Raw genomic sequence first — 24471 nt, 5'->3', positions numbered from 1 at the left:
AGTAACTCAGTCAGCTCCCCAGATGACCATTCACTTATGCAAATAAACAACTTGTACTACAAGCATGAGTTAAGATTCCTGAGAAAAACAAGTTACTATATCCTTATATTCATTTACTTGAGAAAATAAAGTATTATTCCAAATCCCCCAAAATAATGTAAAAGAAAGAAATACTTCTGTTGGCAAGCTTATTGTTCAATAATTTGTCTTTTAGGTGTTGCTACTTCCTCAATGCCATAAGCCTGCTCCTGCAAAGTTTTCTCACTTGGAAACTTCTCATTCATCCAAAATTTTCATTCATTCAAAACAAAAAGCATTTCTTGATTTTAGAGACCGAAAACCACCACCACAGGCATCTGCTCCTAGTTTATCATCTAAATCTTCTGCCTCCTGTTACTTGCATAACTCACAACTAAGACACTTTATGAGCAGTTTCATGATTAATCAGAGAATCATAGAATGGTTCAGGTTGGAAAGGACCTTAAAATCATCCAGTTCCAACCCCCCTGCCATGGGCAGGGATGCCTCACACTACTAGACCATGTAACTTAAGGCTCTGTCCAACCTGGCCCTGAACACTGCCAGGGATGGAGCAGTGCACTAAACCCCACAGCAGCAGAGTTCTGGCAGACTTCGTATATTTTCAGAGTTCTCTCATCACAGGCACCAGAACCACTTTCTGTAAGTTAAATTTTTGATACAACTTCAAGTTATCCCGTTAGCACATTCCTTTCCCTTTTTAGAAGATGAGTTTTTCTGAAAGCAATCTTCCTTGTTTGATTACTGTGAGTAGTATGTGGCTCTTTGAGCATCCCATCTTCCTTCTTTTCCTCCCCATTTCAGCTGACGGCTCTGTACCTCCCCAAAATAATCTTCTCATTCAGGCTGCTCTGCTGCAGGACCACTAAATCAGAAAGGTCTTTGAGAATTTTCAGCTTGGTAGGTAAGCTGTTTTCATCTCCATCAAGGTTTTCAGGAATGCTTTGATGCCATCAACTTCACATTGGTTTTGCTCCCCTGCAGCCAGATCCCCAAAATAAATGCAACGCTGTGAGATGCAACAGCACAGGCGGGAATTTGAGAATCCCTCATGGAAGACAGTATTTGGATTGAGACAGAGCAGGTGATGCAAATATCAGGAAATACTCCTGCAGTAGTTCTGCTGATGTAACTCTCTCCTTACAGGTAGTAATGATGCAGTATCCCACCGATTAGGACCTCTTCTCCATTAACATGGGGGTTTTGTCATGATATGCACAAACAGAGAAATACGACTAAATCCACAATACGCAATATTAACAATCAAGATATGATTCAAACTTTTACCACAGCCTGTAGTAAAATGCAGCTTAAATGCAGCTACTTTCAATATCTGCAGTTGCATTTGTTCACTTTCTTCTGGAATAACTGAAGAGGCCCAGTGTGGGCAAGTCAGAGTATTGGTCTGAAAATACAGCTGGCTCTTTGAAACAGTTCTGTAGCACAGTGAAGTGTGTTTGGTAGGTCCCTCCACCCTTTTTTCCCAGCATAGCTAGCTATTATTCCAGATACCGCGCTAACCAATCGTGACACCAGTTTGAAGTCTCCAGCATATCACCTTCAAGACAACACAAAGTGAGAGAGAGGTGAGTTCTACAGGTAACTTTTAATGCAAGTCTTGGAAGTTTGAGAAGATTCTGATTTTTCCCCCCTTCCCAATACAGGTGATTGCATTTGTTTACATATATTTTTACCTTCTGCTATGCATTTATATTAGTTATTGCAAGTTACCCTTTTCATTCTTCAACAGGAGCACAAATGGTTTATAGCCATGACACCTCACAATAGACTCGCTTTCCATTTATGCAAAATAAAAAAAACCCAAACATTAAGCCTGAATGCTTGCTTTCTTTTTTCTTTTTTTTTTTTTTTTTAAATCTTCTGGCAAGTCAGGATTTTTTCCTCATTTATTAAAAGCTGTGCCTGGCAGAAGACACCAAAAATGCTCATTCTTGTGACTAATCTAGATGAAGTTCAAGTCAGCTGACAGATCATTTTCTTCAGTTCTTCATTCAGCTCTTACTCATCCCAGGTATCTCCATATTTATTTACTTTCACTAAAGAAAAGAAGAAACAGTAGTCACATATGATTCAATTTAACTGCAAAAGTTTATCTTGCAGACTGCCAAAAAGTATGGTGAAATGCATGACCATCTGAAGCGGTGAGCGGGGAGAGTGTCAGTCACAGCACAACAGACATCCAATTAAAGCTACTTTGGAATAAATGGGGAGAAGTTTGTTAATCGTTCTTCTTTAATGAATTAATAGTCAAGAGGCCTACTGTGCTAATTCCTGCTCTACAGGATTTGTAATTACTTGGAAACAAATGTAACATGTGGATGAAACAATGACAATGGGAGGAAACAGGCAAGGAATGTTACAATAAATAACGTGGCTACATAATCCAGTTACGTGCACAGCTGGATGGATTCAGGATAGTTAAAAACACGTTCAAAGACAAAAAGAAATCAGTAATCCCTACTAGGAAACTACTCAGCCATTATTGTTTGGCAGCTTCCTTTAGTATAGGAGTGATTCAGAGTAAACCAAAACCAGGGTACTGGTCTTAATGGATTTATGCAGAAGTATGTCACAAGTAACTGAACAAGGACCAGAAAGTGAAAAGAGGGTCTCTTGAACATGAGCTGCCAACTGGTCTGTAACTGACTGCCATCACTGATCTACATGATCCAGTAGGAATGCTGGCACTAGTTAGGGACCTCTTTATACTTGCAAGTTAATTACTAAACCCCCTGTTTATTAATACCCATCTGCAGTAGAACCAGTGGAACAGAGCAGAATGCATGGTCTTTGTTTCAGTGAGATGTCAGCAAACTTTGCATAATGCACCTACAAGTCTCTTGTAAGCAGACTAATACTGCAATGAGGCACAACGAAATCTCTCTCAAAGCACAGTTTGATTTCTATTTACCCTGGCAGATAAGCAGGCCACACTCATTCCCTGCAAAATAGTCCAGTGCAGGTCGCTATGCAGATGCATATATATTTGTATGGCTACAAAGAATGGTGCAGGCACCAGCAGATGGAAATTAGGCACTACATAAAGCTGCTTTAAGTGTTGTTTGGCCTTCCTTATGTCCTTACAACAAAGGGCAGAAACCACTTTCGATTTGCTAGTCTGGTTCCTATGACCAAGGTAAGAGGATGAACAAAGGGGTAATGACTCAGGCTGTAGGAAGAGGCATACAACAAGTAGCATGTCCAGCGTGACACAAGAAGCTAAATCAGATCTTAGCCGCAACATCAATAGAGTCCCTGAAGTGTAGATTTAAATGTACTTCCACTTGTAAAACATTTCTGAATTGTTGCATTCCCTCCTTACCCTTTTCCCTAAAATTACAAAGAGATAATCTTAAAAGTTTGTTTACAAATCTCATACACTGCTCAGTGTAGTTCTATTCTTAAAGCCTGAGTATAACAATCAAACGAACACAGAAACATAATAAATAGAATGCAATACTTGATCAGTATTTTATAGAGGCCTTTTACTGTTCTCAAATAACTAAGAATAAAATAATGAACACATATTCTCATTTCATAGCCACAAGATCTGCCATGCAATAAGGCAAGGTTTGCAGAGCACTGCTGAAGATTTGCATGTATGGTTTTCAAGTGACATTTCTAGGCTCTCTATTTGTGCAGAAATATCCTGAAAAGACACACTGTGTAAATCAGTGGTCACCTGACAGAACTTAGAGGCAATCTGAAACTGAGCTTCAATAATTTTTTAACATCTCATCTGGTATAGTCACAAGATAAAAGAAAAAGGCTTTCACAACCTTGAAATAACAGATATAAATCCCTGCTCGGCAGCTGTTTGTAATTTTTACCTCATGATTTTGTAGATCTGTCCGTCCAAAGACGGATGATCTGGACAAAGTAATTCACAAGCATGAAATAAGACCAGCACTCTCTTGTAATCAACACTGTTCCAAAGCTTACTCTTGCTGCTTCAGAACTTTTTGCTTGAGCATACGTTCCTGTACTTATTACCACCTGTCATGCCTAAGAGGAGACGTTAGCTATTCCTACAAATCTTGTTGCAGCATGATTGACAACACCGGACACTGCACACAAACCCAAACAATCCAAGCTGACTAGTTCAGCAGTGTGTTAAACACCAAAGCATTCCTCTGCTAACATCATTTTCACACATGCCACACTAAATTAAAACAGTTCTAGAGCAAGTGATGATGAACTGCTTCTGTGTCTCCTTTGCACAAAAAAGGACTGAGTCAAAAAGGTGACTGAACGGCATCTTACTCCTCAGGACACTGCAGGCTTATTTTGCTGTGTAAAGTTTTGTTTTTCACTGTGAAAACAAATCTCAATATTGCTGCCAAATACTGTTTCCTTCCTTTGAGTCTTAATGTAGAAAATGAAGCTCTACAAACAATGCCTCTTTAGAAATGCACTAATTCCACATTAAACAACTCATAAATACCCCCCCCTCAAAACCATCAACCATGTGCTGCTCTATTCTGAGAGAACAATGCTATCTGAAGCATGCACCCCCTTCCATGGCTAAAACTCTTCAGTATGGCTCTGAGCTCAGAGAACTCTTTGTTGAAAGAGGTGGCTTGATATAGTCAATAACCCCAAAGTTCTGAAATTTTCAGCCTGCCATTGAGCAATACAGCTAAAGAGGAGTTAGAATTTGCTGTCAGAAGATTGCTGTTGTGAAGAATTAATTTCAAACATGAAACTACAGACCAGATCGCATGAGATCCCTGCAGATACTGTAAAAATAAGCTGCTTAAATGGTAAGCAGAATTAAGCCTTGGGTTTGTAACCGTTCTTAACATTATTGCCAATACCTGAATTGACTACGCATTTCTGTAAATTGCTATATTACCTTCCTTAGCTGGTTTTTCCTGTGAAAACTTGCTTGGAGTTTCTGCCCTTGGTGGTAGCATAACCTCATATGTCTCTCTGTGTTTATTCCTTAATTCCTCATATGTGATGCCTTTTTTTTTACGGCTTTCTTCTGGAATTGGATCAGGATCTGAAAACAAAACAAACATTAAGATACAAGAAATGGCATCACACGCCAGAACTTGACTACAGCCTGTTCCAGAATGCCAGTTAATTACAGCTCAATCCCAAATGAAAAAGAGCATGACAGCTGCAGTTCTAAACGCAGCTGAAAATGTATGTGGTTTTTAATTAATCCGTTCCTTTTGTCCTTCTCATTGTGTTAAGCTGCTTTGGAAAACTGGCAGTTGACTCCTTTTCTTCATTCTACCTAATGGAAATCCTAACAACCATGTGGTAGTTGAAGGATAAAATAGTTCTGATCACTTAATGTAAAATTTATGATAATCATACATTTGATATATTTATGATTTCTGAACAGAAAGCTAGGTGAAGCTCAAGGGTTTGCACTTAGGCTTTAAATTCTGCTTTCAAGGAACTAGGACTACTTCCATCATATGTCACCCGTTAAACATTTTATCCTTTTATCTACATTTATAATACAGAATCTTGGTTTGATAGTTTCTACCAACTATCAGTTGGTATCTGTATCTATCAACTATCACTATATTTGTGATGAAGTGTAAGTACACATTCACATCCAAGTCTTATAAAAGACTCGTGTGTGTGTGTGTGTATATATATATATATATATATACACATATATAAAAGCAGTAAACCCCAGTTGCATGAAAGGGCCTTTTTGTGAAATAAAACCTCTTCTATAAAGGGGTTAAAAAATCCACACTAATTCAAAATACAGAAATTTGCATTTGACAGTAACTTCCTCCTTTGTGCCCCATAGAGACCTGAATTCAGAATCCTGTGCTTCCCTGCAATAGCTGAGGACAGAGTTCATACTGAAAGGAAGGGAACAGCTACACCAACCAGTACTTGAAAACCATTTTAGTTCTCTGTGAGAAAATCAGCTGTTACCAGACAGAACGCAATATGCATTCAGTTCTTAGAAGATTTAAACGCTTGTCCCATTATAAAAACCAGTTTAATGTCACTGAATTATAGTGGTATACAGTTGCAGCACCACCACTGGTGAAAACACACTAGCCTCAGAAAGGCCAACAGGCAAATAAATGGTAGGAGACTGTGGTCAATGAAAAGATGGCATATTCACCTTAGCTTCAATCAAACAGAACTTCAAGTCAGGCTAAGTTTTTTGCAGATTTTTCTTCACAACACATTAAACCATGTAAGTTAATTTACAGTCTTTACTTGCAATTAGAGCTACAAAATAAGAACATCCCCACCCCTGAATTTAGATTACAGTTAGAGCACTAAATAATACATGTATTGTGTGTAAAAGCAATTCTGGGAACTTCAAGCTGTTCCATTCAAAATCACTGTATTGAATGATGTATGTCTGCACAGGATGAAAATACAAAGTTTAGTAAGAGAAATATCGAAGAGAAAGGCAAGAGTCATCATACTACAGACTGCTAAATGTTTAAAGACAAAACACACCTTGAGCAGCATAATCAGTAATTCCTGTAGGTGAGGATTCATTCAGGGAAGCACTGAAAGGAATGGGTTCATAACTTGAGAGGGCTCTATCTGTTGAACTATAATCATCTGAATAGCTAGAAGGAAGTGGGTATCCAGCTCTGGGAGAAGAAGATTCAGTATATGACTGAGAAGGCATATCTGAAAATTCAGATTTCCGACTGGATCGGCTGGAAAATAATGAAATATTAAATACAGAAATATTGCAGTTAAAAATGGAACTGTAAGAGTAACAATATGTGCAGTTAAAGCAAATACTCTTTTAAATGGTTTAGTTTCCAACGTGGATTATCATCTTAAAGTTTGGGGTGCAGGTTTTAATTTACATTGCAAAGACCTATACAGTCCCTTCCCCAATACTCTTCCCTTCCTCCCAGAAACTTAACTCACACCTGAAAATCTCTCAACAGAGACAAAAGGGACAATGTATTTCGCACTTTACAAGACAAAAAAAATGACAATCCCTTCCCCCAGGGAGTCTTCAGACAGAAAAAAAATCCACATCAGACACAGATAGTACAGGATGTACCCATCTAACTAGTGGTAGCAGGAACTATAGGTATTTTTAAAGGCCTTTTAGGAAGAATTTGCAATTTAAAACGCTCCATCATTAGAAGCTGCTGTCATTGATCAGTACCAGACAGCAGGAAAGGAGAATGAAGAGCTGTCTTGGGGAAATTAAATTATGAAGGTTTATTGAGTTGCTGAATTCAGCAGAAACATCAATGAATTTTCAGAGACAAAGATAAGATCATCTAAAGAAAATGATGCTTGATACTCTAAAACATTTGCTGCATACTCAGAATGGCCCTGCAAAGCACCACACAACATGTCTCTATTGAGAATGCCACCATTTGGTGCCACTAGAAAGTCTCTAGAGTATTTATTCATTTTTTTCTTTAAGTTTCTGCTTAGCTGTCCTTTTAGTTTCCTATGAAAAACATCTGCAGTTAGTCTTCGTTTTATTCTCACACTAAACATACAGAACTAAGCCACTTTGGTCTCAATTATATTTTTAAAGTATATGCAAACACAGCCTTAGAGAACTGTGTAACATTTTAGCTCCCTACCTATTTTTAACAGCAAATCAGAATTACCGAAATACATTAACTAGTAAATTCATGACTACAAAAATGTAACGATTTCTCTTGAAGGCTTAAAAAGGCAGAAGATTAATTTAGATTAATCATTCACCAAAGGGTGGGAGGGGAATTATCCCTTGGTAAATAAAATTTAACAGATACAAAATAAGGGGGCATTAAAGGTTGAAGGGACTTACTGGTGCAGCAGATGATGGCATTTAAACAGGTTCTCATCTAGAGTAAACCCAGCTAATGATCACAATGTCTTACTAGAAACTGGAGCAGGGTGAAGGGACAGGTCCAGCTCCAATTCAGCTAAGAATTTACAGTAAATATATAAAGCAGCAATTCCTAAAACTATGTTTGATGCCATAAAAACATGAACATTCCAGAATAAAGGTAAATCTTGCAGACAACACTGCCATAAATCTGAATTTATAAAGTAATTAAGAATTTATTCAAATCCTTTCTAAACATTTACTTAGTGCATGCATACAAGGACTACTCCTCACTATCCAAACAGTATTCTCCCAGTTTTAAATCAAGGCTTTAAGTGAGATATTCCAAAAGGAGTTTGCAATTAAAAACTGCTTGAGGTAGAAAACATTCTGGAACAAAACAGGAAATAGTTTTAAGAACCTGATGAGTTTCTCATATGTACAGCATAATGCTGTTACAGATGTAAAGGATTTAAACAAACAGCAGTAAGTTTGACCGCCATGCTTCTTCCTGCACTGATATTGTTTACTGGGCTCTTTCCTTTGATAAACACTGAAATCATTTCCACCCCCTTCCTACTTCAATCAAACTAAACTATGGGAAAAACTTCTAGAATGCAACACTACTTTATTTCAGTTAACTTAGCTTACTTCTAAACTAAGGAGGCAACTTCTGCTGTCACCCTACTGTAAGTAAATTCCACAGAAAAACATCTTAATTTACAGGGAATACATTTTGCTAAGGATATTTCCTTTTTACTCCTTTAATAATCAGCTGCACGTAAAAAGCCCAAAATGCATGTTTTACAGCTGGCCAAGTGATACAGACATGGCTTCCTCAAAGTGGCTGATTTGTGGTAACAGAGCAAAGAGGGAAGGTACAGCTCTGAAGGTCTTTCAAAGCTGCAAATACAGCTTTGATCTCTTAAGTGTTTAAAATGTCCTATTCCAGAATAAGTTTTAAATTCAAAAGACAACTGAATTCTTACTTAGGTGAACTATGTCTCTGAGCTTGTCGCAGAACATCTCCAATTGGAGAATCCTTCAGCTGCTTAAATTTCTCGCTACAGATGGGCAAGTAGGAAATCTTCCCAGCCATGTATCCACATATTCCAGCAACTTTTTAAAAAGAAAAAAAGAGATGAGTTTATACATTGTAGCATAAAATTCAACATAGTTTTAAAATAATAATTCCAAATAAATTATACACTATCTTGAGTAAAAAATAGTTTAGATCTAAATCAAAACCATACAGTAATCATCTCTGCTTCTTTTGCAGACAAGGAGTACTAAAACCAAACACAACTACAGAACAGAGACACAGAGCAATGATTTACCCATGGCAAGAGCATCAAATGACTTCAGCTAGTACTTGATGAATGAAAGGTGACCCGAACATAAAGGAAAATAATTGCAATCAGTTTTTTCCAAGATCCAGAAATAACAATTAACTATCAAAGGTGCTAAAGCAGTGAGGAATAAAAAAAGGCAGTAAATTCTGCTGATTTATTCCATCAGAACAGTGAGATCTGGAAAAGACTTTCATTAGTATGAAGAGAAGTCTACATAAACTTAGTATTAGGCTCAGTATCCTCTGAAGAAGGTTCTATGATATGGCTGCCGAAGGACAAACAACTGAATTAACTGAACCCTTGCAGTCACTGGGCAAATACTTCCAATTCCATGCATGAGTGATTTTCAGCTGCTAGACAGGACATGAGAGTAAGTGCTCATGACAGCTCTTTCTTGGTTTAAAATTGGTGATTTCCATCAGCTGGCTCCCTCAAGTTTTATAAGTGGGTCAACTGGAGCATGAAGCAATTTGCAGAAAAACTCTAAGAACTCGCCAACAAAGTTTAAGTTGACAAGCACGTATTCCTTATTGTGGCGCTGGGAGACATGAGGGACAGCTCCTCTGAGTGTGTCTTGCTTGAGCACCAAACAAGCTGTGATTATATAGTCATCAAACATACATATTCATTACATTACATGCATATTCATAAAGCTACTTTTACATGACATCATTCTTCTAGAAAATTCCTCCTGCATGTGCACAATAATGTGGTAGTGGTCTTTGGGAGCCCTGGTGGTCGTTTCTTCCTCATCTTCTTCTTCCTCACTTCATCCTTTGGCTGAACTTTAGGTTTGGAAAGTCCTGTTGTCATGCCAGCAAACACTAGTTCAGTTCTAGCTGGTTATTGTAAAACATTTACCTAAGACACTTCTTCACTGTCATCTACTGCAAAGCTCTTACCCATTGCTATTGTTGCAAAGCTACCAAGCTCAACGTTACTTAACCACAAAGCAGAACTGATTTTACTTATTTACAGAAGATTATACTTCATTTTGTATTTCTTTGTTTCAGAAGAAGCATGAAGGATTCAATGGCAATTAACAGAAGTCCTGTTGTTGATTTTGTAGGAGAAAAGGACTAGACCCTTCTTCCTTCATATGCAACATGTATTTTCCAAGTACAAAGACTAAGTCAGGAAAGAATTAACTACCCCTAACATTAATCCTCTGAAGTCCTCACAGTGTAGATTACATCACCTGGGAATCAATATAAAAGGTGATTTTACCCTATCCTGCTGTACTGGTACTGAAATTATGATTCCTGATCTAATGCCTGTATTTTCAAAAGGTCAAAATGCTTTTTCCAATGGAAAAGAGAACAGCCACAACTACAAGTGAAGATTGCAAAATGAGAAATATAAAGGTTTAGCTGTTTAGGTAAAAAAAAAAAAAAAAATTTGGAAGACACATCAAATAAATACACACAAAAGGAAAAATTACAAGCCCCTTGAAAGGAAAAGCAGTCTAACAAGTATTCAAACTAAATATTTAGCAAAATACAGCTAATCAGCAAGGTGATTACCAAAGCAATGAATGCTACATAATTTGGTTTCTCTTACTACAGAACTAACAGCCAGATGATTCTTTGAATTCAGCATATTAAATTAGATATTGTTGCAGGCTAACATGAAATAGGATGTACGGATCTCAGCCTTCTTTCCCAATAGCTCTATGCTATGTTGGAAGGGATACTGTCAATGTAGCATATCAGTCATGACTAACTAGAAGTTCCATTAAATGGTCAGAGTGCCTACAAGACTACTGAGAAAAGCTGTGAGTAATTCCTATGAGCAGAACATCATCCTGGAATCTGAAAATTCCTATCTAGAAAATGAAATACCTCACAAAATTCCAGATACAACTAGAGCAGGGAAAGATGAAAGATACAGACAGAAAAAAAACACCCTGATTCAGCTATGGTAGTTAGACATAAAAGACCAATTACTGGAATGAGACATAGATACTGCTCAGAATAAGAATCTAAAGACCACAAGTGACACACACCATTACCAAAGACAGACTATTGTAGTCGATAGATGGAGCAGCAATATGCTCAGATCAACGACACCAGAAAAGCAAGAACTGAGGAACTGTCTTACTGTTGTTTACCATCAGCTAGCTATGAGCTAGCAGCAGTGCCTGGAATCACATATGCCCTTCTTTCAGAACTTAAGGAAGAAAAAAAACCCAAGGTGCACTGCTTCCTTTAGCAAGACTTCACTGCAGGAGGAATGTGCAGTTTAATTATGAGCCATAATTTGGCTCTGCCAAACTATGCCCTGGCAATAGTTTTCAGGAAGATCCTGTAGACAGTAGGATCTGACAGCAGACATCATCTGACCTAAGCAATATGAGGATGAAACAAAAGCTGCTTAACTCAGGCCTTTTACACTCCCAACTATGTCCCAGAAAAATCCCCGTATTTAAAATGCACATAAATCACAAGAAGTTACCTACTGAAAGACAATGAAAACTGGAAAATTCTTCTAGTACAAAATGAAAGTCCAGAGGCCTCTAGTGTCCATCAAAGAGGAGAAGCCAAAAATATTCTGGCTTATAACCTTAACATCAAGAACAGTTAGTCCAATCCAGGTGCTCTCTATTTTTCCCCTTGATTTCAAAACTTCATTCTGTTTAATAGGAAGAACATGGCCCTTAACTAGAAATATGGAGGAGCTCTCAGTAATTCTGTTATTTATTACAAATGTCTGTGTTACACCATTGTTTGGCATTCAAAGAAAGCAGGTAGAATTTAGCATAAACAAATGGCGGCCCTATTCCCTCACGTTCATTTATCTGCTTAAACAACACTTCCTCTACTACAAATCATGGGTTTTACCCTCTTCCCACTGAAGTAAACTGTAAGGGTAACTGGCTGTATCTAGGCAGATTGGCAAGATGGCAACTTCCTGTTTTACTGTCATGTATTACATTGCAAATGTTAATTTATTAATTTATTTGTGATTATACTTAATCCAAAATCATTCATTGCCGTTTTCCTACAATTGTACATACATAATGTCCAGGAAAAAAGGCACTAAAATAGCCTGAATGGGACAAGTGAGATGCATGAATAAAGACCTTCAAATTAGGAAGGGAGGGGTGGCTGTACTCTGGCAAAGTAATTTAAAGTAAGCTTGTACAGTATCTATTTACAATGCTTTTGTCTCAAATTATTACATTACACTTGTCAAGCAATTTTATGGAAAGCCAGATGAATAAATGGGAAGCTCTACCTCTTGACATTGAATAGGTTCCTGCAGTATGAGATGTTGTAGTTAAGGAACGTAGCTAAGAAGCTGCTGACTGACAGAACTAATTCCAGGAAGGCAAAACTTGTTCATTGGCTATATCAGATCATTTGCTCCTATCTTCAGGCACAGTTGTATCAATGTAAGAACTGATTCTCTATGTGCTGGATTCTCTATCTGGGACAGCAAAATCCTGCTTATACATACAAACTGAGGGATGAGGGGTTGGAGAGCAGCCCTGCAAAAAGAGATCTGAGGGTCTGGGTTGATGACAAGTTGAATATGAGTCAACAGTGTACCCTGAAAGCCAAAAGGGCAAACTGTGTCCTGGGGTGTGAGTACAGCATAGCCAGCCAGTCGAAGAAGGTGACTGTCCTACTCTACCCTGTGCTGGTGCAGTCCCACCTCAAGTATTCTGTGCAGTTTTGGGTGCCTCAGCAGAAGGAAGACATCAAACTTAGAATGTGTCACTAGACACTCTAGAAGAGTGACCAAGATGGTGAAGGGTCTTGAGGATGAGACTTACGAGGAGTGGCTGAGGTCATGTGGTTTGTTTAAGTGGAGAAGAGAATGCCAAGGGGCGACCTCATCACAGCCTACAGCTTCCCCAAGGGCAGCAGTGGGATGGGAGGTGTTGATCTCCTTTCTCTGGTGACCACGAGGAAACGGAATGAAGCTGTGTGAGGGGAAGTTCAGACAGGACATTAGGAAAAGATTCTTCACTGCAAGGGTGGTCAGTCACTGGAACAGGCTCCCCAGGGAAGCGGTCATGGCACCAAGCCTGTCAGAGTTCAAGGAGTGCCTAATGATCTACTTAGTCATATGATTTAGCTTTAGGAGCATGGAGTTGGACTTCATGATCCTGATGGGTCCCTTCCAACTTGAAATATTCTGCTCTACAGAGTGGAGTTACAGTGAATCAGCCAGCTAGTCTCATGCGAACTACATCTGTGTAACAGACTCCAGAACCTAAGGCATGAATACAAGCTGAATTTATATGTTGCTTTTACTTACATGCAACTTTTACAAAGGAGCCAAATCTTGAGCTGTCTCTTAGAACACCTGAAAATTAGGATCAAAGTAATTAGGAATAAGTTATTGAGAATTAAGCTGAAAAACATCAACTGTAGTTACATTTCTAGGTAAAGGTTACTCTTTTACACCTAACGTTGAAGAAAATTCAAGAAACCCAACATCTAAACTCCCCATAAAATTATAAAAAAAAATAATCTAAGAATTAGCACTTTAATCTTATCACACATATTACGACACATACAGAGTATGTTTCATAATCACTAAGATATTGCATTTGTCAAACAACATAAAGCAAACATGAATTTTAATTTAAAGTTTTACTCTTGATTTTAGGAATTGCAAGTCATGTAGCTGAAGAGTCTGAACTTCTTTTAACTACAATAAGAAACTATATTATTATAGTAACTGTATTAACAGCAGAAATGCATTTCATCTGAGCAAATCCAAATTAACCCAAAGTATGTTTACACTGTACCTTTCTTAATTAAGAAGCTAGTACCAAGCATGCTCACTGCAGCCAGAGGAAAAGCTGTGAAGAAGAAAAGATGTTTAAAATATGATTTTCAATATTTTCAACCAAATTTAACAGAATATGCAATAACACCAGAGTTGCTAGGCCTTACTGAGCTCAGCAGTGTAAGAATGTAAGCATATAATTAACAAACAATATGCATTATGAAACATTCTCGATTCCAGATTTTAAGTCTAACTACAAATTATGTGTTACTGGTTAACGAGTCATCCTGTCTTCATTAGACTTCATGCTTCCTAAAATACAGATGGTCTACAGCTCTAAGGACAAGCCTCCAGGTCTGGCTACAACTGCTCAGCATCCAGGTGCAGAACTTTAAACCAGAGAAGCATAAACAGTTCTTCTGGGTGGAAGGCAGTTACATGGAGGCCAGTACCTCTAAATATTTTTCATCACCAAAAGTCTTGATTTTGTTTCAACATAAAAACTTTGGGGAAAGTCTAACTCTTACAGAGATATAAATCAAATTGATTAGAAGCAGGTAACATGTTTTATTCACCAGCAAATTACAGAACAGGGCAGCTTTTTCTGTAGCTTACAGATCAAACTGCACAACTCTGGGGAAAGGTCAGGAATGCAGAGAAGACAACAAACACAGAAGAGCTGCCTATTGATTTTTATCATATTGAAAGATTTCAGGTGGCCAGAAGCATGTGAAGATGGCAAGAAACAAAAGAAATGCTTATTTACAGCAATGATAATTTTGATATTGGGAAGACTGACTGAAACTCTTTGCAAAGACAGCCATTCCTACACAAGATGCAGTGTCATCCATAACAAATATGACAGGAGCCTAAAGTTAATTACATTAAAGATTTAGGTATGTCATAATGAAATTACATTTTATGCAAGTCTGAAAATGCGTATGTAACAAAAAAGCTCAATGACTTTACCTAGGGGAGAAACTTCTGCTATAACAGTAGATGTTTACAGAGCTTATGCACAGAATCTGCTAATTGAGTTCTTGTTTGAAGATAAATGATATTTCTAATAATTTTGACAGCACAGTATTAAACTTTGCAAACTAACAGCTAATTCCTTTGCAAATTCTGACAGATCTAGGTCAGGAATGTAACCAACATTGCAGGGTAAATATGATAGGATGTCACTTTTAAAAAGTATTGGCTACTTGGTTCAAAGCAAGATTACAGCAACACTTCAAAATACAGAATAAAATCTTCCAACCTATTATCGGATAAAACCGTGATGCTTTTGGAGATTTCAGACCTAGATTTTCTGAGCTAGAGAATGACAACGCAGGTTTGAAGCTAAATTGTAAGACAAAGAACACCAGGGGCATGTGGGTTGTTAGAAATAAGAATTCAGAAGAACTTATCACAGAGGACTTCAGTCTAACTCTCAGAGGTCTGAAATGGTTTATAGGCCCTACACAAATATTTTGAACATCAAAGCCAGGTTACACACTTTAATGGAAACAGCTGTTCATAGGTGAGCTTATAACTGACCTGAAACACTAACTAGAAATTAAGAGAGTAATAGGTAAATGAAAATTGGGTTCATACATAAAAACTATTAATAATTACTCAAGCGTAGAAAAAAATGCAGCTTAACAAATAAGAAAATTTCAATGCTTCCCACTGCTATGGGCAAAATGTACTTTCTTTTTTTTTGCTTCAGGAACAACATAAATACTAGGAAAAACAACAGAAGGCTGATATATGAGCAGCCCATAATTAAGGATGGGAATGTAATGATGTACCCTAGTCAAAATCGTTTTATGGAGAAAAAGCCGTATCGATCTGGTTTGATTTTGTTAATAAGGTTAAAAGTACAATGGATAAAACTGTAGATCATAATATGAATTATTATTAACAGCATTACATTTCGTATTATATGATGTGATTAAAAATTAGTAATACCAGTAAATCATACATTAAACTGAATTCTGAAATTACTAGCAAGCATTTCTGAATTAGAAGCTGTCACCAGAAACTATGGAAAAAACAGAGAGGGCTCACAAAGAACAGGTAAAATCTGAAATTTGAATAAACAACTGAAATTTGAATGAACAACTTGAAAATTTGAATAAACAACTGAAAATGCACAAATGTATAGCAATAATGTGAATAACAAGAACTGATACAGTAAGAAGGGAGGATGTCAGGGCAGTCACACAGGTGGCCCACACCTCTTCCAAAAGGACATTCAAATACTGCGCGTTTAATACAGGGAACACAACACTCCAGGTAATATAATGCAGAACAATGAAACAGAGAAGAGCTAGAAAACAATGATGGGCCGTAGGCTTGCATAGTGAAGTAACAGCACAGTACACAACCCCTGTAAAAAGCATCTTGCAATTACTCTTGCAGCTCTCTAAAGTGAAATATCGCAAGAAACTGATTTGACTGTTCTCAACAGCACCTTCATGTTGCTGCTTCTGTCTCTGTATAAAGATAAACAGGGCAGTAAGTTACATTGCCCATCAAGAACTCTCAGCAGAACACCTCAAGAGCAACAAACAATTCTCTCCCGCGTGTCTTCCAGGAGAGAGATTATCAGTATGCCATAACCAACCTTCACCTTCTTATGAATGAACCTGACTCTTCTCACTTATAAAAATACATGGAAAATGGCTGGATTTTAGCAAACAAGCTGAAGGTTTTCAGGTATCTGAATAAACATAGAAGAGCAGAATGCCTCTTCCATAAAAGCAATGGAGAAAGATAAAGCAGAACTTTGAATCTTTAATTCAAAATCACAGTGCCATAGAAGTTGCCCCTGAAAGGACTGGATTTCAGGAGAAACCAGAGCCCCTGTCTGCTAAATTTGGCAACTCAGCTGCTAAATTCTTCCTCAGTCCTGGTTTCTGCTAAACCACCTATCAGCATCAACATTAATCTACTAGTATGTGACAGAATAGTAGGTAACAATCACATCAGAAGGCTTCTTCAAACCTCTTGACCAGGTGTCTAAAAAACAGGTATGCACTGATCCTTTGGGTTACAGAAGCAATGTTAAGAAGTAATGCAATCAGCTCTCAATGTTTTGTAGAAAAAAAAAAACGCAGCACAACAAAAACCCAAAACCAAACCAACAACCAACAGAACATTTCAAACCAACAGAATATTTCAAATAAATTGAGACAGAAAGCATTTTGTGAAAACAATGCGAGTTTATGATTCCTGTATACTAGCTGTAGTACAGAAATCATTACTGACTGCAAAATCATGGCTTTTATTTGCAGGGGAAAGGTGCCCAAATGTCTGCTCACACACAGACACAGTTTCTCCAAAAACTGATCTGAGTGACTACTTATGTTCTGTACTTAGTGTTCTCCCCAGAAGTGTCCATAAAGACAGAAAGCAATGGTTGTAAGTTACACTATTTTATTCTTGCACTCCAAAGATAACAAAAGTTGAAGACAAAAATAACAAAAACCAGAACCATAAATGAGACTTCATTAATTATAACTATTTTTTAGACTTTTCATAGGCATATTAATTTAAAATATGAAGGGATCAGGTTATAAAGCATAAGCCTTACAAATTATGTTGTGATGTCTACAAAAATCCTGAATCCTGTCCTACAAACTCTTAATAAATAAATGGAAATCCTCCATGGATCAAGTTCTAACACAATGTAACTTTAGACTATGTGAAGCTTGTTAATGAACTGTTGTGATACACTGACACAGGCCTGCCTTGCTTGCTGCCTCAGACAGCAACAAAAATTAAGGGTGGAAGAAAAGCAAACCATGTTCACCAGAAAACTGAACTCACCTCTATACCGGGCACTCTCTTCAGCACATTCCTTAAGGAGTCTTCTCTCCTCCTCTGTTGGTACATAAGCCTTAGGTATTTCCCTCTTTCATTGGGGAAATAAATTACAAGAGAGTGATCAAAAGAAAGGTTTTGGGGGATTTTTCAATTAAGAACTCTAGCTTTCACACCTTGCAGGGCCTGTACTTTCACACAGCTACACTTAAGGAACTGGTGACTTTTGCTTATAGATGTCACATGAAGTATTTAATTTTTAAAACCCAATGGTCCCACAAGTGATACGAGAGAGTAGAAAATATTTTTGGTACAGTCAAATTCCAACTCAGCTCACTCCTCCTCCTTTAGAAAAGCCAGCTTTTGTCCTTGCAACTAGCCCTCCAAATGGACAAAAAACTGCCAGCTCATTAAATCCCTTTCTAAAATACTTGCCAAGGCTTTCATTACACAACGCCTGCTGCCCCTTTACACTTAGTGAAAGCTGGACAGCTGTTCCTACCAGAGGTGCGTGACTCTGCAGCCGCGAAGGCGTGCGACCGGGCGCCCTGCCAGGCTGCCGGCCGGGAGAAGGGCAGAAGCGAGAAGGCCGCCGGTACCGAGGAGAGCACCTCCTGCTGGGCCAGTCCCCCGGAATGCAGCGAGGAAGGCCCTAAGGGCACCGTCCTCGCGGTCCCCAGCCCTCCAGGGAGCTCACGGTAGGCCCAGGCGAGACGCTGCCAGGCAACCCCGCTGCCCGGCCAGCGGAGGGCGGGTGCAGGCGGAGGGCGGGTGCAGGCCCAGGGCATGCTGCCTCGCCCTCAGCAGAAACAACCCCACCACCGCTCCCGCAGTCCCCCGCGGGCCGCGCCAACGAGAGAACGACAGTACCTCGGCCGGGTCGCCGAGCTCCCCGCCGCCGGGGCCCGACCCGGCCTCCATAGCGGGGCGGGGAGAGCACTGCGAGCCACCGCTGACCCGGAAGTCCCCGCGACGCTACTGGCTGCGCAGGCCCCGCGCGCATGCGTGGAGAGGCGGGGGACAGGGACGCCCCTGTTAGGCCGCGCCGGGGTTCCCGTTCGAGGCTGGCGCTGGTGCTGGCGCTGGCACTGGCACTGGCACGGGTACGGACTATGCGGCCTGCCCCTGAAGGGAAACCTGGCGGAGCGGACCCCGGGGTAGGCCGCGGTACTGCCCAGAGGCCGCTGCTGGTTAACCGGGGCCGGGTGTTTATTTGTGCTCAGCAGCGGTGCGTCCTGGCTGGGAAGGCTGCGGAAGGGAGAGAGGGAGGGCGGGGAAGGACCGAGAGGCAGCAGCTGAGGCTCAGGGCATTCATTTCAGTCGAGAATGTTTCCTTCCTGCGCCTTATCTTGTTTCCTGCCTGCTTAAAGAATGCCACCCAGTAATGCTGTTGGAGAGCAGGCGCAGCTTCAGGGGCGGCCAGTCCTTTAAAGATAACCCTTGCGGGGGTAGTTCTGCTTCGTGCCGCATTAATCACCACGTTGGTGCTCCTTGGTTTTGAGAAATGGTAGCAAAAAGTTTTACCCACCCGTGCATACCTTAAGCATAGGTATGTTACCAATAGGTAGGTTACCTGATCGCTAAAGATGCGTGGCCAGAACTGACTGAAGAGGAAGGAAGCCTGTTGCCCCCCAACAAGAGTGTATTTGAACTGGGACCAAGAAAGAACTTGTTGGGCAACTGTCTGAATTTGGAAGTGGTAGGGGTTTGGTGGTTGGGATTATCCTGAAGTGGGTGATTAGGAGTCTGTGTGCTTGCCTCTAGCTAACACTGCTGGAGTGGCAGAATTAGTGGATGCTTGCAGTCTATCAGGAACTCTGAAAAGCTGGGGAACAAATAAAAAGCTGTTTCTGATAGCGGAATGTGTGCTGTGGCATTTTCTTGTAAACATTCACTACTGTGGCTTGAATTCACCATATCCTGATCTGCCTCTGCTTGCCTGGAATGCACCACTCCCTTTAAGCCTTTCCTGGAGTGAACCATTGTCTCTTCACCCTGGAATTCAAGAGAAGAGGCTGAAGTTGCTACTGTCTGATGGCTGTACAAAAAAAAAAAAAATCCCGTGCCTGAAGACAGGAGAGAGAAGGCTGTGGAGATTGAAGGTGACTGAAATTAGTATGGAATGTGGATGTGAAATGTCTGAAATCAGTAGAGAATGCAGCTGTAAAATAAACATTGTGGGCACGTGTAGGACCCAGGACAAATGGACTGAGGAGTGTGGGAAGTAGTTTGGCTGCACCAAGAAAGGTGTAGAGGAGATGGACTTCTGAGTATTGGACTCTTGAAATAAGCTGGGAGGGTAGAACCAGAACCTATGAATTGTGGGGTTTTAATTCATGGCTGTCTGTCTTGGGTTCAGCAGTAGCAGTCATTTTTCCCCTTCTTGGTAGCTGGTGCAGTGCAGTGTTTTGACTTTCGGCCTGGGAACAGAGCTGATAGTGATGTTTTGGTTTGGCCAAGGACCTTGTGAGCCTCATGGTCTGCCAGGGAGGAGGGGAAGCCAGGAGGGGGCAGAGACAGGACACCTGACCGGGACTGACCAAGGGGGTATTCCATACCACAGCACGTCATGCCCAGGATGTAACTGACAGTTATCCGGAAGGGCTGGGGGACTCCAGCATTGGAGGAGGTATGGGTCGGTGCTTGGTCGGGCTGGGGGGGGTGAGTTATCGGTCGGCTGGTGCTGAGGTGTTGTATTCTCTTCTCATTTCCTTTATCATTGTTATTATTGGTGGTAGCAGTAGTGATTTGTGTTATACCTTAGTTACTAAACTGTTCTTATCTCAACCTGTGGGAGTTGCATTCTTTTCGATTCTTCTCTCCGTTCCTCCGGGAGTAGGGGGAGGGAAAGAAGGGGGGGATGTGATGTGAACATCAGTTATGCATGTCATTAATCGGCAAAGGCAAAAGGCAAAAGATTTTGGCCACATTAACTCATCAAAGTTTTATTTGTGGGGCTATATATAGCATAGTTATAAAGGCAATTTATTTCATGCTGGTTCCCGCTGGGCTTTCAGTACATTCTAGGCAAAGAGTGCAATGGGATTTTAAAGCTTGCATTTTGGTAGGGTAGGACAGGAAATGTTTATGGATGGCACCCTCTCCAAACATGGAACTTCAGAGGGGAGGAAATGGCTATCGATCTCCTTCACAGAAGAAAATGACTCTGAGCTGTTGTTTTGCCTCCCCATTGTTAAATTAATAGTTATCCATTCAGTTTTCTCACTTCATTATCCCCAAGTCCTTTAGACTTCCAGTGGGAAAAAAAAAATAAATTGCAATCATGCAGGAAACTCATGAGTTTACCATCCTTTCAAAATTTTTACCTGTTTGTGACATGTACAGGCTGCTTGTGAGATACTTAAAGGCACTTAAAAGTTTCACTTGGCTGCATACATCCATTTGCTGGCTTAGAACTGCAACTGTAGGGCCACATTCAGCATGGATGGTAGAGCATATTCACATCCTTTGCACTTCATTCTCAGTCCTCAAGACAGTTTTTGAAGGTCGCCTTCAGACAGTAATCTTCACAAGGATGCCCTTCTTGACATCTGGTCTACTTCTACTGCTTCTTTTGTACTCACACCTTTCATGCAGCTACTGAGAACTTCAGTTTAAGGTCAGTGATGGTATCGCCAGGTTCTTCTGATGGATTACATGGAATCTTGTCTTCAGGCAAGGTTTAGGACTAGCTTTTTAACACCTGCCTGTAAACCTAGTGTTTTGAATACTATTTTCCCTACTTCTCCTTTGACAGGTGACATTATCCAATCTGGCATTTTTGTTTAAAAATTGATGCACTAGAGTAGTTCTTTGGAGATGCCAATTGCAGAGCTCTGAACTGTTTGTTTTAATGACATGCATGATGCTGGTTTGATGCTTCAGCAGCTGTTTTCCAATTGCTGTTTTGTGTGTTTATTTAAACATGTTCAATCTACAAAACTGACAGACTATTTGTAAACAGGCATAGCATAAAGTTACATTATTTTTGCCCTACTTCAGGAGTAAAACAATTCTTTTTAGATGTAATACAGCTCACCTGTGACTAAACTTTTTAACTTTTATGACTTACCATCCAAGAGTGATGAGTATATTTGAGATTCAAAATTCTGCAGTACCAAAGCTTGATCGTTAACTTTTACAAATTTGAAATTACTTCTTTTGAAGGAGATGCCTCAAAGAAGGAAAAAGGGAAGCTTTTGAACAGTAAGATTCTTTTAAAATGAACCAATTACCTGCTTATGTAGTCATCGGTGAATATTTAGAACTCTTGAAGCTGGAGCTCAAGAATTAGTGGGGTGAGATATACATAGTCTGTCAAGTGGTTTAAAAGCTTATCTTTCTGATAAATTCTTTTCCATCCCCTTGTTCAAGTTAGTGACAGGCTTTATACAGATCCACTGCAAAACAAAACGGTGGCTTAGCACTGAAGTTTAGTTTTACAATATTGCAGAAGACGTAACTGAAACAAGTAGACATGTGAAAGAGTTGGAATATATGCTGCTCTGGTAAGGAAAGTCGCTAAACCAAGTGCTGGAAGTTTATGTGTTCAAGTATATATCTGGAATGGTGATTTTTTTGTTGTTGTTTTCTGCTTGGTGCTGTGGTCAACAGAATAAAAGACAACAGCTGAGAACTGCTGATTCTTCAGCAGCTGCCAAGAGTTAACAGGGCTGTACTTGGAAAAATCACTCTCCCCCTAATGAAGAAACAACAGTGCCTCATACCAAAAAAAAAGAGCATTGTTGTAACTACCGCGACTGGTGGCAGACAAAGAATCAGTTATTTGCCTGAAGCATTATGGTGCATCAGCAAGAACCAAGAGTGGGTGTCTGTGGAGCGGAGACTCAAAGCTTCAATTACTGAGGACTTCACCCACATTGATAATAATAATTGGTACTGTAATATACTTTGAAAAGTGCTTTACATCTTAACTAATCCTTAGGGCTATTTTGTAAAGCGGGCAGGTAACAGTCAGGATAATCTGGGCTCTGAAAGTGGAAGGATTGTGCATCCTGTGAAGTTCAGGTTCAGAGTTCAACACCAGTGGTCTGTTTTATTTTGGCTGAGAAGCTCAAACACTCTTGTTTCAATTGCACTGGTGTACATGCATTTCCTGGGAAGGTCAGGCTGGGCTCTTAACTCGGGATAACTGCGAAATCAGACGTAACTTGAGACATACTTTGCTTCAATCATCTGATATTATGCACACCACCAGTGGCAATGAATTCTCTTTTTCTTGTTAGGTCTTCTATTACCCAACATATAGACTGTGGTACAGTTGTAAGAGAATAAGCAACTACTCCATTCTCAAAATTCTTAAACCTACAGGAAAGAGTTAACCTGAAATATTCTTCTCAGCTACAAGTATATAATTTTTTCTTCTCCTGCTTAGTTGTTCCTACTGGTTTCTGCAAGTTGCTGCACATATCTGTCTTATGGGTGTAGGGCACATGAACTTAAGTAGTTGAGCATGAAGGGACCTTTTATTTGTACAAAGTGTGCAACAGATCTTGGAGCTTCTCTTAACAGAGATTGGCAACTGTTGTGCTGGCACATTTGTTGTTTGTAAAAAACATACTTTTTACTCAGTTTTGGTTTTGTTGGATATGGTTATTATAGTACAGTACTTGAAAGACAGGCTTATATTTGACAGTGGAAAACCTGTGACTTCACTATTCTTTCTAACACCGTTTTGCAGATCCAGTGTTATTTTACCATTTTAACTTGCTTGACATACTGTTTTTTTTCCCCTCTCCCTCCTCCCTGTTTGTTTTCAGGCTTGGAAGTTCTGAGGCACTTGAACAGAAAATACAGTTACTGTCTAACTGAATTGTTAGTGGTGGCAATGTTTCTGGTTTATTACCATCGGCTCCAAAATCTTTGCACTGGTTAGAAATACGCTGTTACGTTCAGCTGATATGCGGATTGGCTAACCCTGTATCACAGCCACCAGATTTCTTGTATTAGCGAAATCTTGGCCAGTACAAGATGAATTTTCCGAGGATGGTGCTGTGAATGCCTGCTGTGCCTTTCCGTCCGTGTCACTTGCATTAGCACAAACCTTACAGACTGGCGCTGTGGGAAGCACGGGAACTCAGAAGTCAAGTTCCGATGGCTGAAGCACCAGCTGCGGTGTAGCGCTGGTGGAAGCTTCCCCACGGTCTCCGCCCGAGCCGGGATCCTCTGCGGGGGAGCCCAGCGGCTCGCCTTGGTCCAACAACGAGAGTAATTTCGGGGAAAAAGGCGGCAGTTGTGCGGCTGGCCGAGGCACAAGTATTTGTCCTTATTCGCTGCGGGGGAAGGGCGTATTTTCTGCCCGTTTCCCACGGGCGAAAAGGAGCCATGCGGAGGAGACCTCACAGGGCCTCATAGCTTTGTCAGCGAGGAAGCCTCCCCGAGGTTCCTCAGACACGCTGCTGGTGCCCAGAAGGCCGCTTCATTCCCGGCTACCTCAGCCATGCCGGCCTTCTTAACGGCTTTTAGCGACAGCGATCAGTCCTGCTCTCACCGCTACCGAGGAGGCTTCCTTACGTCACAGGCTGCCTCTGGACCTCGAAGGCCACCTTCCCACCGAACGCGCCCGCCGCCATTCTGCGCGGGGACCCGGCAGCGGGCCGGCTGCCCGAGGGGCAGCTCGTCCCTCACCCTGCCGGGGAGGCTGCGAGGGGCGGGAACCGAGCATCTCAGAGAGCTCCCACGCCGGGCTGG

General features: G+C 40.4%; 1 protein-coding gene across 2 annotated transcripts; it reads right to left on the bottom strand.

Moving 5' to 3' along the window:
- Positions 1–1626: 1626 nt before the first annotated feature.
- Positions 1627–18773, bottom strand: OCIAD1 (OCIA domain containing 1). Of its 2 annotated transcripts, XM_061472116.1 has the most exons (8): positions 18631–18773; positions 17767–17851; positions 13967–14020; positions 13471–13518; positions 8842–8971; positions 6514–6722; positions 4916–5065; positions 1627–2096 (listed from the first exon to the last, which is right to left on the bottom strand). In XM_061472116.1, exons 1-8 carry the CDS (start codon positions 18679–18681, stop codon positions 2059–2061), a joined length of 765 nt encoding a protein of 254 aa, XP_061328100.1. In that variant the 5' UTR covers positions 18682–18773; the 3' UTR covers positions 1627–2058. The 2 variants fall into 2 exon arrangements, with proteins under 2 accessions (XP_061328100.1, XP_061328110.1); XM_061472126.1 differs by lacking the exon at positions 17767–17851.
- Between the last annotated feature and the right edge of the window lie 5698 nt (positions 18774–24471).

Source organism: Pezoporus flaviventris, unplaced genomic scaffold (genome assembly GCF_033815535.1).
Source record: "Pezoporus flaviventris isolate CSIRO_AGI_PZ_B2104156 unplaced genomic scaffold, CSIRO_AGI_Pfla_v1 ptg000002l, whole genome shotgun sequence".
Classification (NCBI taxonomy): Eukaryota; Metazoa; Chordata; class Aves; order Psittaciformes; family Psittacidae; genus Pezoporus; species Pezoporus flaviventris.
The sequence above is the reverse complement of the archived record's forward strand: the minus strand, read 5'-3'. Positions and strand labels throughout refer to the sequence as shown.